At 34.8% G+C, this 15,349-nt stretch overlaps 1 protein-coding gene across 3 annotated transcripts; it reads left to right on the top strand.

The window, feature by feature from the left end:
• Nucleotides 1-185: 185 nt before the first annotated feature.
• Nucleotides 186-10,556, top strand: LOC147282879 (cationic amino acid transporter 4, vacuolar-like). 3 transcript variants are annotated; one of them, XR_015122820.1, is made up of 14 exons: nucleotides 186-542; nucleotides 3,101-3,302; nucleotides 3,644-3,728; nucleotides 4,502-4,642; nucleotides 4,746-4,864; nucleotides 4,952-5,048; nucleotides 5,748-5,920; nucleotides 6,024-6,090; nucleotides 7,507-7,665; nucleotides 7,817-8,060; nucleotides 8,676-8,784; nucleotides 9,371-9,466; nucleotides 9,923-9,998; nucleotides 10,140-10,204. XR_015122820.1 is itself a non-coding variant. In XM_086246440.1 (14 exons), the coding sequence occupies exons 1-14, from the start codon at nucleotides 371-373 to the stop codon at nucleotides 10,294-10,296; spliced, it is 1,914 nt and encodes a 637-aa protein (XP_086102566.1). In that variant the 5' UTR covers nucleotides 186-370; the 3' UTR covers nucleotides 10,297-10,556. The 3 variants fall into 3 exon arrangements, 2 of the variants coding, with proteins under 2 accessions (XP_086102566.1, XP_086102567.1); XM_086246440.1 differs by having other exon boundaries at nucleotides 9,354-9,466; nucleotides 10,140-10,556; XM_086246441.1 differs by lacking the exon at nucleotides 186-542 and having other exon boundaries at nucleotides 3,107-3,302; nucleotides 4,518-4,642; nucleotides 9,354-9,466; nucleotides 10,140-10,556.
• The last annotated feature ends 4,793 nt before the right edge of the window (nucleotides 10,557-15,349 follow it).

Here is a 15,349-nt window from a genome sequence, read left to right as displayed (position 1 = left end):
AAAGAAGAGAAGGGGGTAGATTTTGTATTGGATTTTTCTGGGTAAATAGACTTAATTTGTATTGGATTTTTGCCTACACTCCCAAAATGCAAATAACTCTTCTCATCTTTTACTTCTTACAACTTTTAGTTGCGATAATAATATATATTGTTATTTATTACTCGTTCCGTCATCCATCAGGACCATCACCTTCAGAAATCGGAAAGAGCAGTAGTCTTTGTCTTGCACGCAACAACCCAGTGCCACATTCTCTTATCTTTAGATTGTTCAAAAGACCAAAATTAATTTCCTTTTTTCTTCCTTTCGTTGTCTTTCTCAATGATATAGTGAGTCTGACATTGAAGAAACAGAGTGTTAGTGTGTTTGGTTTATGGGTGTGCGTGTTGATATGCAAAGCTCTGGTAATGTTGCTGGTGGAAGGAAGTGTTTTTGGGGGCTTAGAAGCTTAATTCAGAGGAAGCAAGTTGATTCAGTTCATGTGAGGAGGGAGGGGGATCGCCAATTGGCTAGGAAATTATCTGTCAGTGACCTCATTGCCATTGGTAATTCCACTAACTTGTCTCTCTCTTGCTGTTTGTAAATGGGCTTTGCTATGTTTTTTATTAGTCTTATGCTAACTTCATATGGGTTTGTGCCTTTATGGTATGTGGCTGATTGAATTATGTTTTTGTATGCTAATTAGCATTCTTAATTGTCTTCAAATTGGAAGTATTTTGTTCCTGAAGTCATTGTTTAATGGGTTTGTTAACAGTTTGTTTTCTCCTTTTTCAATTGTATAATGGGTTTGGTTGCATTTGGTTTTATTGCAATTGCTTGGAAGATTTTGCTCTTCAGCTCTTCGTCACTGTATGCCTGTACAGCATTCATGAACCCATAAATATGTGTACAACATTTAATCTTTGTTCATGCTAGGAATGTGTCGATCATACCCGTACTAGGAGCGTGTAATAGAACATCCGCTAGCTGCAATAGAGAATTCAGTTCCTGGACAAGGAACGTGTCAATCATACCCTTAATGGTCTAGGACTAGAATATTGATCCTTTATGGTAGTGATGGAAAATTGGAAACTGTCACCAGCCTTTGCCAAGCTTAGGTCTAATCTTTTCAATAATGAGCAGCATCTAAAGTGTTCATCTCATTCTGCTCTGCATATACCATTTGTTGTAGATACGACCATGATGGCTACTCACGCTCCACCTCAAAATCAAGGGTGTGGGCACAAAGGTGGTAATTTTTCTCAACAAAAAGCATCACCTGTATTCCCAATCTCAGCCTTGGGGCTGTGGTCCAAGCTCTCGAGGCAACAAATACATAGGAAGTGTCAAATTTGTGGCGAACAAGGACATAGTACTACTTTTGAGATATGTCATAATCAGTTGGGGCATGCAGGGTTTTGGAATGTTTCTTCACTTTCTTCCAATGATTGTTGGATGTTATCAATACGTTAAATAAAACTTTTGTTTGTTCTGCTTGCCAATTCCTTTGAAGTAAGAGGCTTCCGGTAGTTTTGTCTACAATATCTCCTCACCCTTACATTTGATATACTGCGATATTTGGGGTCTTGTTCCTGTTTCATCTGTTTCGGGTTATAGTTACCATGTTGTTTTCATTGATTATTTTAGTCACTATTTATGGCTTTATAGGCTAAAAGCTAAGAGCTATAGTGCAAGTTGCTTCCTTCATTTCAAACAATAGAAAATTTATTTTTCTTAAAAAATAAGTGTTTCAAAGTGATGGATCTTCAAAATTAAGGGTGTTTGCTGAAATGGGCCTATACATATGAAAGGCATGCCCGACCTGAGTCTTTTTCTTCAACCTCAGTTACCTCTTCAGCTTATTGCCTCCTTGGATGCAAATTCGGTTGTTTTGCAATTTTTTCTAACATGCGTGGTTCCACAACGGTGGTTTCATTAAGATAAATTACCATTTTGTTTTACTGTAGATTTGCTTTGTAGATCTGTTGTGGACTCCTTGTCCACAGCTGTTGTACCTTTTGAGTTGATCAATAAAATTTGTTGCTGTAAGAAAATGGCTCTCTTCAAGTACATTTCATTTCCATGGGCAATAAAACAGTTGAAATTTTCACGAAGGGTCTCTCCATCTATGGTTTCCTTAATCTACAAGATATTGGAGAATAAAGAATCCAACATCGGGAAGACTTAGCCTTGCATAACAATATTTAAGATAAGGGCCTCTCCACCCATGGCCTATTGGTATTGGGTTGGATGCTCCAACTTACATGGTATCAGAGCAGGTGATCCATCCACCTGATGGGCCCAATTTGGTTGCATGTTGGAGACTCACATGCTGGGCCCTATTTGATCACACGTGCTCCACATCACCCTATATAATTGATCCATGGACTTGATTTGGACCGGCCACACGTGATGGTGCGTGTTGGAAAATATAGAATCGCACATTGGGAAGTCTAAGCCTTGCATAGCATTATATAGGATCTTGGGCTTCTCCACCCATTTTCATTTGGTTTTTGGTTGGATGCTCTAATTCTAACACTTGACAGTACTTTATCTTATCCTCATCAGTTCATGGAGCACTGTTGATTTATCTATGCATTCAATTAACTATGTAATACATGTACAACATTCATGAACCCATACATGTAGTAATTATGGCTTATGCTAGGTTCATTGTTTGTTTCTTCAGTTTTATCAAAGGGAGGATATATGAAAGACCACATGTAAACCTGTTTATCATTGATAATCATTATCTCCCATTTCATTTTCCTCTGTTAACTTCTTTACACATTGTATTCTTTTTCAAAGGGGCTGAAAGAAATATGCTTTTGGTGAGTTTTTGATAATCTTATTCCTATTAGGTCTTACAGGTAAAAACAATCTTAATAAGATTAACATAAGTTTGTACTAGAAACTGAAATTTTCTTTGATGCTCTAGTTTGGTTTTTTTTTTTTTTTTTTTTTTTTTTTTTTTTTTTTTTTTTTTTTTGTGATTTTTAGTTATTATGATGATCTCAATATGTTTTCCAACTTATGCTTAAGTTCTTTGATATGCCCTTTTTCCCGTGGGTTTTCATTTCCTTACAAGCATAGAGATGATATTATAAAATTTATTTTCAATCAGGAGTTGGAGCTACTATAGGTGCTGGAGTATATGTTCTTGTCGGAACAGTTGCTAGAGAGCATGCTGGGCCTGCACTTACCATTTCATTCTTAATTGCTGGTATAGCTGCTGCACTCTCAGCATTTTGTTATGCAGAGCTTGCATGTCGTTGTCCATCTGCTGGGAGTGCCTATCATTATGCATACATATGCATTGGAGAAGGGTAATGTAAAATCTTTTAAATCATTTGAATGTACTGTATGAATGGTAGTCTTTACCCATGCTATGGACTGACAGAAAACCTCAACCTCAGATGCACATTAACATTCCTTGTTAATAAATTTGTTTCAAGACATACTGCTTGGAAAATTCTGACTTCAATAAAAGAATTCTTTGTTAGAAAAAAATTGTAAGTTTGAGGACATGGTAAACGGTCCCCACACACTGCTAAGTGCTAAGTGCATCTTAAGATGTGGATGGGGGATCTAAAGTCATGACAATCTTTCCTTTTATTTAAATGATGACACCTTCAGTTAAGTGACTAACATTTTGTGGTTGCTTCAGTGTTGCTTGGTTGGTTGGCTGGGCTCTGATTCTAGAATATACTATTGGTGGTTCAGCTGTTGCTCGTGGCATAACCCCAAATCTGGTACAGTATTGACATCATCATATGCAATTGCCTATATATCGAAAAGTGTTGATGAGAAATATATATATATATATATAATAGGTCATAGTTGAAGTACCAATTAAGACCAATTAGCAATGCGTGGAGATTCATGAGATTTTATATTTTTGTGATGCAAGGCTTAAAATAAGGAGTACCAGATGTGCGATTATTATATTCTAAACATGCCGCCTTATGTGTGCTCAGACTAAGGCAAAGATGTGGATCAATTATATTGAGTGGCATGGAGGATGGAGTATGTATGAGTAAATTGGGCATGACACATAAGTGCATTGCTCCTTTGATATCATGTTATAGTTGAAGCATCCAATCCAAACCATTTGGCAGTGGGTGTGAGTTTGAGTGTGAGAGGCGTATGATTTTATATATTGTGATGTGGGATAAGTTTTTAGAACAATTGGAACATATATAAGTTTTGTATGAGTTACAAGTGCTCTAATTGAGTTGCAGAGAAATAACCTTATCTTTCCATAGATGAGTGAGAGTGTCGGTACAACTCTAGAAAAAGAATTTACTATAGAACAAAGGAGGGCAAAGGTGTATGGTGCTAGCACCAGACAATGCCTCTTTATCATTTTAATGCATGGTGATGATAATTTTACAAAATTATCATTGATTATTTCTTTAAGTTATTTGTCTTCAGTTTGAGTAATATTAATAGCAAGCCATGTTGGAGATCGTCAATGTTAAGCTTTTAACAGATACAACATTGTTCTTTTGTTTCCTTACTTTAGGCCTTGTTTTTTGGAGGTATGGATAAGTTGCCTGCTTTCTTGGCCCGTCATACAATCCCCATGCTTGGTATTGTGGTTGATCCATGTGCAGCAGTATTAGTTCTTACTGTCACTTTCCTCTTGTGCACAGGGATCAAGGAGGTACTTCTTTTTCTTTGAAAATCGTTGCAGTCTTTTTCATTTATGTTGGATTTATCTTTTCCTTTGTTACATTTCTGACTAAAGCATAGAACCCAATTTTCAGAGTTCATTGGTACAAATGATTGTTACAACAGTAAACGTGTCTGTCATGCTATTCATCACGATAACTGGTGGATATTTGGGTTTCAAAACTGGATGGGTTGGATATGAACTTCCCAGCGGGTAATGGCTGTCATATTGTCTACACTGTCTTATATGATAATCTCACTAGACTACTGGTCTACCTTACATTTCACTTAAATTTTTTAGGTACTTTCCTTTTGGAATAAATGGGATGTTTGCTGGGTCTGCTGTGGTCTTCTTTTCATACATTGGTTTTGATTCAGTTACCAGCACAGCTGAGGAGGTACAGATTTTTTGTAGCAGATTATTCTTGATGTGTGATGTGTGTGGAGCCTACTACATATTCTCATGTAGCCTGTGTTGGAAATATCTAGTTTCTCTTTTAATTTTGGAGTGAATAACTAATTTCTTAGTTGTGAAATTAAAGCATGACTAATTTGTCAAAGTTTCAAAGGTTTCTTTTGTATTTTAGGGCAAAATGGATGTGCCTACAAAAGGTAGCTACATTAAGGAACTATTTAAGAAAAATTCAGGTGGCAGAGGATTAAATTTTGATATGAAAGTTTTACGACAATAGAAGCATGGAAATTTAGCATTGTATGCCAAAATTGCACCAGATCAGAAACCTAAGTCACACTTAAGCTTGGGGTAAACTTATGAAGATGGTCCTGCTGTTTTACTATTGAGATTCTTTCACTGGCCCAATAAATCTATGCTGATAAGTTTTAGTTTCAATAAAACTTCATGATTGGGTGCACCCTCTTAAGGATTCATGCAAAATTTCAGAATGAAAGATCAGAACATCTCTCTCTCTCTCTCTCTCTCTCTCTCTCTCTCTCTCTCTCTCTCTCTCTCTCTCTCTCCCACACAGACATGTTAATAGCTGTTCTGCTATATCAAAGGGTCAAAGGGATTTTTTGATAAAATGTTCTAGCATTGTTGGCTGCTCTCCAAGAATTTAAGAACATAAGTTTTATGACAGGTGAAGAATCCTCAACGAGATTTGCCCCTCGGTATAGGAGTAGCATTGTTTATATGTTGCATCTTGTATATGCTTGTATCAGTTGTTATTACAGGCTTAGTACCGTACTATTCCTTAGATCCGGACACTCCCATTTCCTCAGTATTTGCTGGCTATGGGGTGCAATGGGCAGTGTAAGCATATTTGCTTTTTGTTTCTGTTGTTATGCTATTCTCCAAGATTGATTGCCTTCTATTTAAAACTATTTGTTTTGAGATCCGTATATACTTATTGCAGGTATATTATAACAACTGGAGCAGTTACTGCTCTCTTTGCAAGTTTGTTGGGTTCAATTCTTGCCCAGGTGTGTAAGTAGTAACTAGTAAGTAGTATCTTCACTTTGTGATTTAGCATAATTATGAACCTCTTGATGGTGGAATTTTACTAATACAGACTGAACTTTAATAATTCTTACATTTGTTCCTGCTTGTTCAATTACATATTGGTTGGTTCTTTTGGACTTTCCTGACAGTTTAAACAGACCTTCCTGATACAGACATGAGGTAGCTTTTGTGTCAATGCCTGGACAGCTTGCTGTTTGAGAAAGTCTGTATCTGCTTGTATTCCCATATTGAGAAATAAATACAAGGCTCTCTTTCTTATGTCCAAAAAATCTTTATGTTACCAATTGAAATTTAGGAGGTAGAACTGGTAGAGTTTCCTTCCACCAACTCCTTTCATGGGCTTATCCTTATTATTAGATTCTGAGTTTAAATTGCACAAAGACAAAAATTGTTCGTTAGTTTTTGATACCAGTGCATTCAACTTTTGGGTTAGTGAACCATACCCTGTGTTAAGATAAGAGAGGATGGAATTAGATAGAGGTAATGGTGGTGTTATCAGCCATAGTGGCTGTTTATTAATTGTTATTAATTGTTACTAATTGTTACTTTAAAAAATGATAGTAACAAATTACCCCTCACTAATACATAAAACTCTCTTGCTAATTGCTATTACTACTTAGCAGCTGGTTTAATATTTTGTGCGTAACTACATATTATACACCCCATGTACCCTCAGAATTACTAGGCCAAAAATCCATTAGGGTAATTTTCATTGACAAATTATTTACAAAAAACATTTTGATATCCAATATTAATATCAATATCTCTGGATTCTGGAACTTCAATGTATTGGTCGACACTGATATTTAGCATGTGCATACTTAGCAGTGAGATAGTGGACTGTTTGGATATATTTTTGGTAGTCACTAGAGTTGTTTGATCCAGAATGCTCTTTTCTTTTACTTTATGTGAAAAACACTGAGTTCCTTTTAACAAGAGATGATTATTACGAAATATTGTATTTGGGGTCAACCAGATGCTAAAGCATATCCTAACAAAACATCTGCTCAAATCCATTGAAAAAATAATCTAGAAACTGTGCTTTATTTTTAACCCTTCAGCATATTACTAATCTCTTTAGATGTTTAAAAAAGAATTGGAAGTGTATTTTTTGGAAGATAATATATCTTTGCTCTTTTTTTTTAATGGCCTTCTTTAAATTTATGCCCTAAAACCTTAACGATGGTGTATTATCAATAGGTTTTTATCTTCTATGCTTCATAATGAATAATGATTACCTTAATTTGCACTTTTTTTTTCTCTGGCTCATGAATGTTATTTGGCTAATAAAACAACACTTAGTCCTCTTCATCATCACAAATAAGAGATCTGTTCCATCTGATAATTGGAAATCCCTCGGTTTGTTGATTTTTCAGCCACGGATCCTGATGGCAATGGCTAGAGATGGATTATTGCCATCATTTTTTTCAGACATTAATAAAAACACCCAAGTTCCCTTGAAGAGCACTGTTACAACTGGTATCTTTGCAGCAGTTCTGGCATTCTTTATGGATGTCTCACAATTGGCAGGGATGGTAAGTCAACCATAGTATTTGGACTGGAGATATGAAGATCTTCAAATCCCTTATATAAATAATGAACTTAAATATATAGGTGTCTAGTGAGATGAATCTTTATTGAATTCTTGTTTCTATCCTTACATTAGTGTATGTTTTGTGGGTACAGGTTAGTGTTGGTACACTGCTTGCATTTACCACTGCTGCAGTTTCAGTGTTGATACTCAGATATGTTCCGCCAGATGAGGTTCCACTTTCATCATCACTTCAAAAGTCTATTGAATCAGTATCATTTGGTCGTAATATGCAGGAAAGTGACAGCAAAAACTTTCAAGATCTTGCTGGCTCAAGTCAGAATGAAATTGGGGAGGCAACACTTGTCTATCCTCTGATTGAGAAAAGCACATCACAAGGTGATACTAGCTTACTTGTTTTGACGTCTAGGAAAACAAATATTGCACCTAAGTTGTATCAGACTCCTGATGTTGTGATTTTGAATGGGCAGACCCTCACTGAACATGGAGGATAAGATGGTCTCAATTCCACTAGGACCTCATCCCTGCATGTTAAATGAAGATGTTTAATTTAAATTAACTAAGGTTTTATCCTAGAAAATTGGTTTTTGTTATATGATTCATGTTTTTCAACCTGATGTGGTTTTCAAAATGAAATTTTCCTTTTTTGCCAGTCCCATTTAAGCCCATGTTTTTTCATTACGACATTGATAAATTCTTCTTCCCTATGTCTGAACTTCTTGACTTTTCATTGCAAGATGAAGACACAATGTTCTAGCTATTATGATCTTCTCTTGTCTTTTCATAATGCATACCTAGTGTATAAGGTTGAATTTTCTTCTTAGGAAGTACCTGAGTCTCGTTGCTTTCATTTTGAGATAAAGTATTCATTGCTTCATGATAATCCATTTATGATTCTTTCTGCTTTTGAAAGCACAATTTTTTTCTTAATCTTTCATCTACTATATCTTGGGACTATGATGTTCCTCTTTTTGACTCACTCTAATCATACAGACAGTCGAAGTGAACAAACAAGGCGGAAAATTGCTGCCTGGACCATAACCTTTCTCTGTATAGGGGTTCTTCTATTTGCATTTGCAGCTTCAGCTAAAGGCCTTTCCAGGTTTGTCATTTTTTAAAATCTATTTTACGCTGGTTGATTTCAATTAAGGGCCGTTTTCTATTTGACCAGAATTTTAACTCTAATAGACTATTTGACTTTTTAAAAAGAAACCTTTAGGCTCAGAGTTGTTTTGGGGTAGGATGGTTTTATTTTTCTTCACCACTAGTAGTGGCAACGAAGTTCTTGCTAATTAACATTATTATTCCATGCAGCCAAGTGCTTCTTAACACGTATAGTTTATAAGACAAGATTATATTGGGCTTACTATTATGGAAAACTAGCCTGATTTTCACAAATCCAGAAATTGGTATATGAGTGTAAGTCTTTCTTTTTTTTGGCCAGGGAGTGAATAACTATTTTGAGAAAATTCTTACAGAGATTTGAGCAGCATTTTTTAGATATCTATCTGGGCTCTCTATGCTTTAGGTATTCCAAAAGAAACATGTGCAGTTTTTTCTTTGTAAATCATATGTGAATAGGGATAAGATCACACATATACACCATCAGTTTCATCAGATTTTGTTTAATGCATTGTAACTCTGTCTGTACCAATGTGTTGATTGTACCAGCATTCTTCGCTGCACAGTGTGTGGAATGGCTGGAGTTCTCCTGCTGTGCTGCTTAACTGTGCTAACATGTATAGATCAAGATGATGCAAGGCACAGCTTTGGACACACAGGAGGTACAATTAATATCTATGATATTAATATTGTTGAGAATGGTTGGCGTTATTCAGTGTTGATGGATCCATTTAGAAAATGTTGATTCTCTGGAACTTTTCTTCTCTAAATTCTCTGCTAGTGGACTTCATCTGCGGTAGTGTAAACAAATCATTAATTAAACTTAATGTAGTTTAGAAATGGTAACCTTTCTAGGTTTATATTAGTTCATGGCAAGCTTCAAAAGTTAACATCCAATGTTTAGTTGTTTAGGGATGGGTAAAATGTAGTTGATGAATTAGGAAGTCAGATGTAGTTGATAAATTAATATTTGAATTATTTGATTTGATTGTTCTTTACAATGCTAGGGTGTTGTTTAGGTACACCTGATTTAACATCGTATTTCTAGTTGTACATGCAGGCGAAAGCCTGAGGTATATTCTCAGAAGCTGCTGAATTTACTTTTTGTTTCTCTCCAGGTTTCATTTGTCCATTTGTTCCATTCTTACCTGCTGCTTGTATTCTCATAAATACCTACTTACTCATTGATCTTGGGTGAGTCACTCCAGCGCCCTCGAGCGCACACATAAATAAGAAAATGCACATGCAAACACAGAAATTGAACTTATTGATCTATAAATTTCCAAATATATTATAGTCACGACTAATTTTTTATTTTCCATTTCTAACTCTTAGGGCTGCGACATGGATGCGCATCTCTGTATGGTTTTTCATAGGGGCATTGGTATACTTGTTCTACGGCCGGACCCATAGTTCACTTTTGAATGCAGTTTATGTTCCCTCAGCTTATGCTAATGAGATATATCGTTCCTCATCAGACCATGTGGCCTAGTCTTTGTGCAAGGCATGAACCACATTCACCCCAGTGCAGGTCACAAATGTGTTTTCCAGTATTATTTATTTTGCTTTATCATGTAAAATTTCACAATGCAACTTCTGAAGAGAATAGGTCTTGTCATTGTATAGTAATATTCTCAGTGTCATTTGGGAACTGCCGTGGAGAAACCTGTAAATAGGTTAAATTATTATTTGTATCTCAATCTCTTTGGAATGCAAAGTAGGCCTCGAAGGAAAAGGAAAATTTAGAGAAAATCAAGCTTGTTTTCATTACTTAAACCATAATACCATTTACAAGCATTTGATCCTTCAAATACCAAAAGCAGATCCCAAATAACTCATGTAGAGTTATAGACGTTTGATTACTTAAAACAAAAATAAACTAAATTGCAACTAAATGGAGGCTGGTAAGCTTTTGTGAATGGAAATCACAAACCTAGCCTTTTATTTTGATTGCATGCGAGAACACAACGAATCTAATTAAAATGAATTTGCTAGCTGAATTCGAATTAGCTAAACATAAACTTGAGGATTCTTAGATCATGAATTGAATTGACACTTAAAACTTAAACTGATCAAGAATTAAAAATCACCAAGTGATGACAAATGGATACTCATAGATTCATCTCATCTTTAAGCTCCTGAAAACTCAATAAACAAAAGTTATTGCAAAATATCTTAAGCTTAAAAACTTCTCTCTAGTTATCAAACCAAACTAGTGCCATATGAAATTTAACAGTCTGGCTCTTAATCTCTTATTAAGGATTTAATACGAGGAATGAATGAGGGATAACACATTTAAGGATTGGATTAGAGAAATTTTTTCATATAACCATAACATTGTGACCGTGTGACTAATCCACTTATATTATGGTACGTGTAAAATCATTATAACACATGTAACACCACGTATTACACGACCATGTTATATTATGGTCACGTACGAAATTTTTCCGTTGAAGTGAACATGAGTACAACTTAAATTGAATACTAAACAATTACGTCTCCTATCTTATGTGAGATATATAATACATAAATAATTCCTAACATTTTTAAAGTGTTATTATTCTTACCCCTATGTCCTATTTTCTCACTCACCACTTCATAAAATATTAATCACTTGTTTAATTTTTGCAAAATAACCTTTAAAGACTTGTGTAAACAAAAATTACTATACTCACCTACTTCTCTACACCCACCTAATTCATGAATAAGGAAAACCACTTTGGATTCATGAACAATATTTTTTTTTTTCTTCTGCAGAGATTTATTAACAATTTGACTCTTTTTTTGAGAATAAAGCATATCATTGCATTAAAACAGCCAAAAAGGCAGAGAGAATACAAAATATGAGCAAAAAGGTTTACAAAAAAACAAAAACCCACAAAAATGGAGCAGAAAATCCAAGATCTCATAACATCGGCATCCAGCAGATACTATAGCCACCAAACGGAGCCAGAGAGGCACTGTATGAATTAGCGAACTAGTCGCCTTTGGGTTTACGATCCTATCAACATCTTTAAGTCGAGGCTAACAATAGCGCAAAGTGGCGGATCGGGTAGTAGTAACCGGTGGAAACATGACCGGTACTGGCGAAAATAATGACTTCCTAATACCTTGTGATGAGCGCTAGAGAAAACCTGAAAGCATCAAAACACAAAACAAACCAATTTGGAAAAACTCTCACGAAGAGAGGTGGAGAAACTCTCGCAAGAAGATATGGAAACGCTATCACTTATTGGGAGGAGAGTATCCCAAAGAACAAAAAAAAAACACAGAAAAATGAAAAAAAAAAAAAAACAAAGGAGAAAGGGGTGAAGGGAGGAGCAGTCTGTGAGAACACAAGGACCGCCCCTCCCCCATGGATAGGTTGAGGAGAAGAAAGAGTTTTTTCTTTTGGGGTGGCGGCTAGGGTTTTTCTCTAATATGGCCGGCTTAGAGTGTTGTCTTTAGACTAAACAAATTAACAATTTGACTCTAAGATAGTATTTCCAATATTTGATTTTGTCTCCATCATTCATATTCCCAAATCCCCCTTATTTTTTAATTGTTTTGTTTGATTTCTTCTCTTATTCACAATCTCACCCTAACATAAAAGTTCTTGGACACATTACAAAGTTACAATACATGGGTTGATTTAACCATGCCCCCTTCTCCCTCACTCTCTTTCTATCTAATATAAGAATATGTAGTATGACTGTATGAGGTTGTATATTTTATTTATTTATTTATTTTAGGAAACCTAGTACATGGAGGGGGACATAAACCTGACCTCCCAAACAACGAACAATCTATGGCAAGAGCCAAAACCAAACAATAAGTTTAGGGTATATGGAAGAAATCGGGTGGAAATAGTGTTTATTAGTAAGGAGATTTTAGGGACATTGGGGGGTGAAAAAAGAGGATTATTATTTCTTAAAATTTAAAAGGGGGTGAACTTATAGGGTGGGTGGAAAAATAGGACACAGATGTGAGAATTATATATGAGTTCAAAATTTAGTGGGTGAATAGAGTTTAAAATTTATGGAAGGAATTGGGTGGAAATAGTGTTTATTAGTAAGAGAATTTTAGGGATATTGAGGGGGGGGGGTGAAAAAAGAGAATTTTTATTTCTTAAAATTTAAAAAGAGGTGAATTTATAGGGTGGGTGGGAAAATAGAATACGGATGTGTGAAATTTGAATAGTAGCACTCCATTTTTATTGGGAATTAATACCATTTTGCTTCTCAGACTATTACACTTGTCTCAGTTTGCTCCTCAGACTTCTAATTTGGAAAAGGGATTAATGCCATTTTGCTCCCCAGACTATGACACTTGTATCAGTTTGCTCCCCAGACTATTAATTTAGAAAAATAAGGACCTTGACTTTGTCAATTTAGCCAATTTAGGATATTTCGTCAATTTATCAAGCAAAATTTAGCAAGAAATAAAAGAGGAAAAATTATGCATGAGAAAAAAATGATAAGATCTAATTGGAAGGGACCATTTTGCCCTCAAAGATTTGGATAAAAAATGTGTAAAGTGACAAAAAAACCTCAATTGGCAAAATTGAAAAAGTCAGAGTCCTTAATTTTCCAAATTAGAAGTCTGGGGAGCAAACTGATACAAGTGTTATAGTCGGGGGAGCAAAATGGCATTAATCCCTTTGGAAAATTAAGGATTCTGACTTTTTCAATTTTGCCAATTGAGGTTCTTTTTGTCAATTTACACATTTTTTATCCAAATCTTTGAGGGCAAAATGGTCCCTTCCAATTAGATCTTATCATTTCTTCCTTATGCATCATTTTTTCTCTTTTATTTCTTGCTAAATTTTGCTTGATCATCTCGACATTTTAGATGAAAAATGTATAAATTGACAGAATAACCTTAATTGGCAAAATTGAAAAAGTCAGGGTCCTTAATTTTCCAAATTAGAAGTCTGGGGAGCAAACTGATACATGTGTAATAGTCTGGGGGAGCAAAATGACATTAATCCCTTTTTATTGTGGGGGAGATAAAGGTGTATAATGGGCCGGGCCGGGTCCGAATTTGGCAAGGGCCTGGCCCATTTAAAGTGGGTCGGGCTGGCTCGTTAATAAGTTGGCTGGGTTGGGCTAATACTTTCTATTATGTTGGATCGGTCCGAACTCATTACTGATCGGTCCGTTTATATTAGTATTTTTCAATTTTTTGTAAAAAAAAAAATTTACTATTAATTTTGTTTAAATTTTTAATTTTGATTTTGGTGGGAAAATTAGATAAAAAATATAATGTCAGTAGTAGAAAATTCAAAAATTGATAAAAAAAATAGAATATCATCAGAGACTATTTGATTTATTAAACAACAGTAATGCTACACTTATTATATTTTTATAGCACAATTTCATACCATCTTACATGACATTCATATATTGGACACTAAAAATTAAAATTTAAAACCTAAAAAAAAAAAATACCCTTCCAGTAAAATAATGACATATCAAATAAGATACAAATGTAAAAAAAAATGTGACAACTAATATTATTGCTTAAATAATAATAAAAACTTAAAATAATTAATCAGGTCAATTTGGTAAAATCCGTTTTAAGTTAGGCTATGACTGGGTTGAACTTAACGTTTAAAATAAGGGATTAATGTCATTTTGCTCCCCAGACTATTACATATGTATCAGTTTGCTCCCCAGACTTCTAATTTGGAAAATTAAGAACCCTGACTTTTTCAATTTTGCCAATTAAGGTTATTTCGTCAATTTATACATTTTTCATCTAAAATGTCGAGATGATCAAGCAAAATTTAGCAAGAAATAAAAGAGGAAAAATGATGCATGAGGAAAAAATGATAAGATCTAATTGGAAGGGACCATTTTGCCCTCAAAGATTTGGATAAAAAATGTGTAAATTGACAAAAGAACCTCAATTGGCAAAATTGAAAAAAGTCAGAGTCTTTAATTTTCCAAATTAGAAGTCTGAGGAGCAAACTGATACAAGTGTAATAGTCTGGGGAGCAAAATGGTATTAATCCCTTAAAATAATTAGACCAAGCCGACCTAAGCACGTCACGAAATAATAATTTGCAGACTTTAAGCCCGTTGCACACCTCAAGGGGAGATAATAGACACAGATAATAATTGAGTATTACACTCCAAGCTTATTGTGGGTCCAAAATGAATACATTCCTATAGACACTCGTAATCATAACATTTCTTACCTGAGATTTTTCATCATTACATGAGTTATTTGGGTTGCTGTTTTGCCAATTAATGTACTGTCCCTTTCATATCAGTCGTGACTCGTGACCATGAATTTTTTGACAGCCAAGCCATGACGATGATCGCTCTGTTGACTTTATCTTTACAAACTTTTTTCAATCTTCATTTTCCAAGTTTTACTTTTCTTTTCTTTTATTTTTTTGGTCGATAATGTCATTCTACAAGTTGAATAGTATAAGGTACAACAAAGTTGTCCATTTGTTAACAAAGTCTTGATTTTTACAAAGATGTCTCGGTATCTTCAATTCCATTCATACACGCATCAATAATTTATCAATTTTTTTTTTTCAGGAAAAGAAT

The sequence above is a fragment of the Dryas octopetala genome, chromosome 6 (genome assembly GCF_963921425.1).
Source record: "Dryas octopetala chromosome 6, drDryOcto1.1, whole genome shotgun sequence".
NCBI lineage: Eukaryota > Viridiplantae > Streptophyta > Magnoliopsida > Rosales > Rosaceae > Dryas > Dryas octopetala.
The sequence above is the reverse complement of the archived record's forward strand: the minus strand, read 5'-3'. Positions and strand labels throughout refer to the sequence as shown.

Excerpts from the sequence above, each read along its gene's own strand:
- LOC147282879 (XM_086246440.1), top strand. The coding sequence starts at position 371 with ATGGGTGTGCGTGTTGATATGCAAAGCTCTGGTAATGTTGCTGGTGGA. Across the intron at positions 543-3,100 it reads CAGTGACCTCATTGCCATTG|GAGTTGGAGCTACTATAGGT; the intron begins GTAATTCCACTA and ends ATTTTCAATCAG. Across the intron at positions 3,303-3,643 it reads TACATATGCATTGGAGAAGG|TGTTGCTTGGTTGGTTGGCT; the intron begins GTAATGTAAAAT and ends TGGTTGCTTCAG.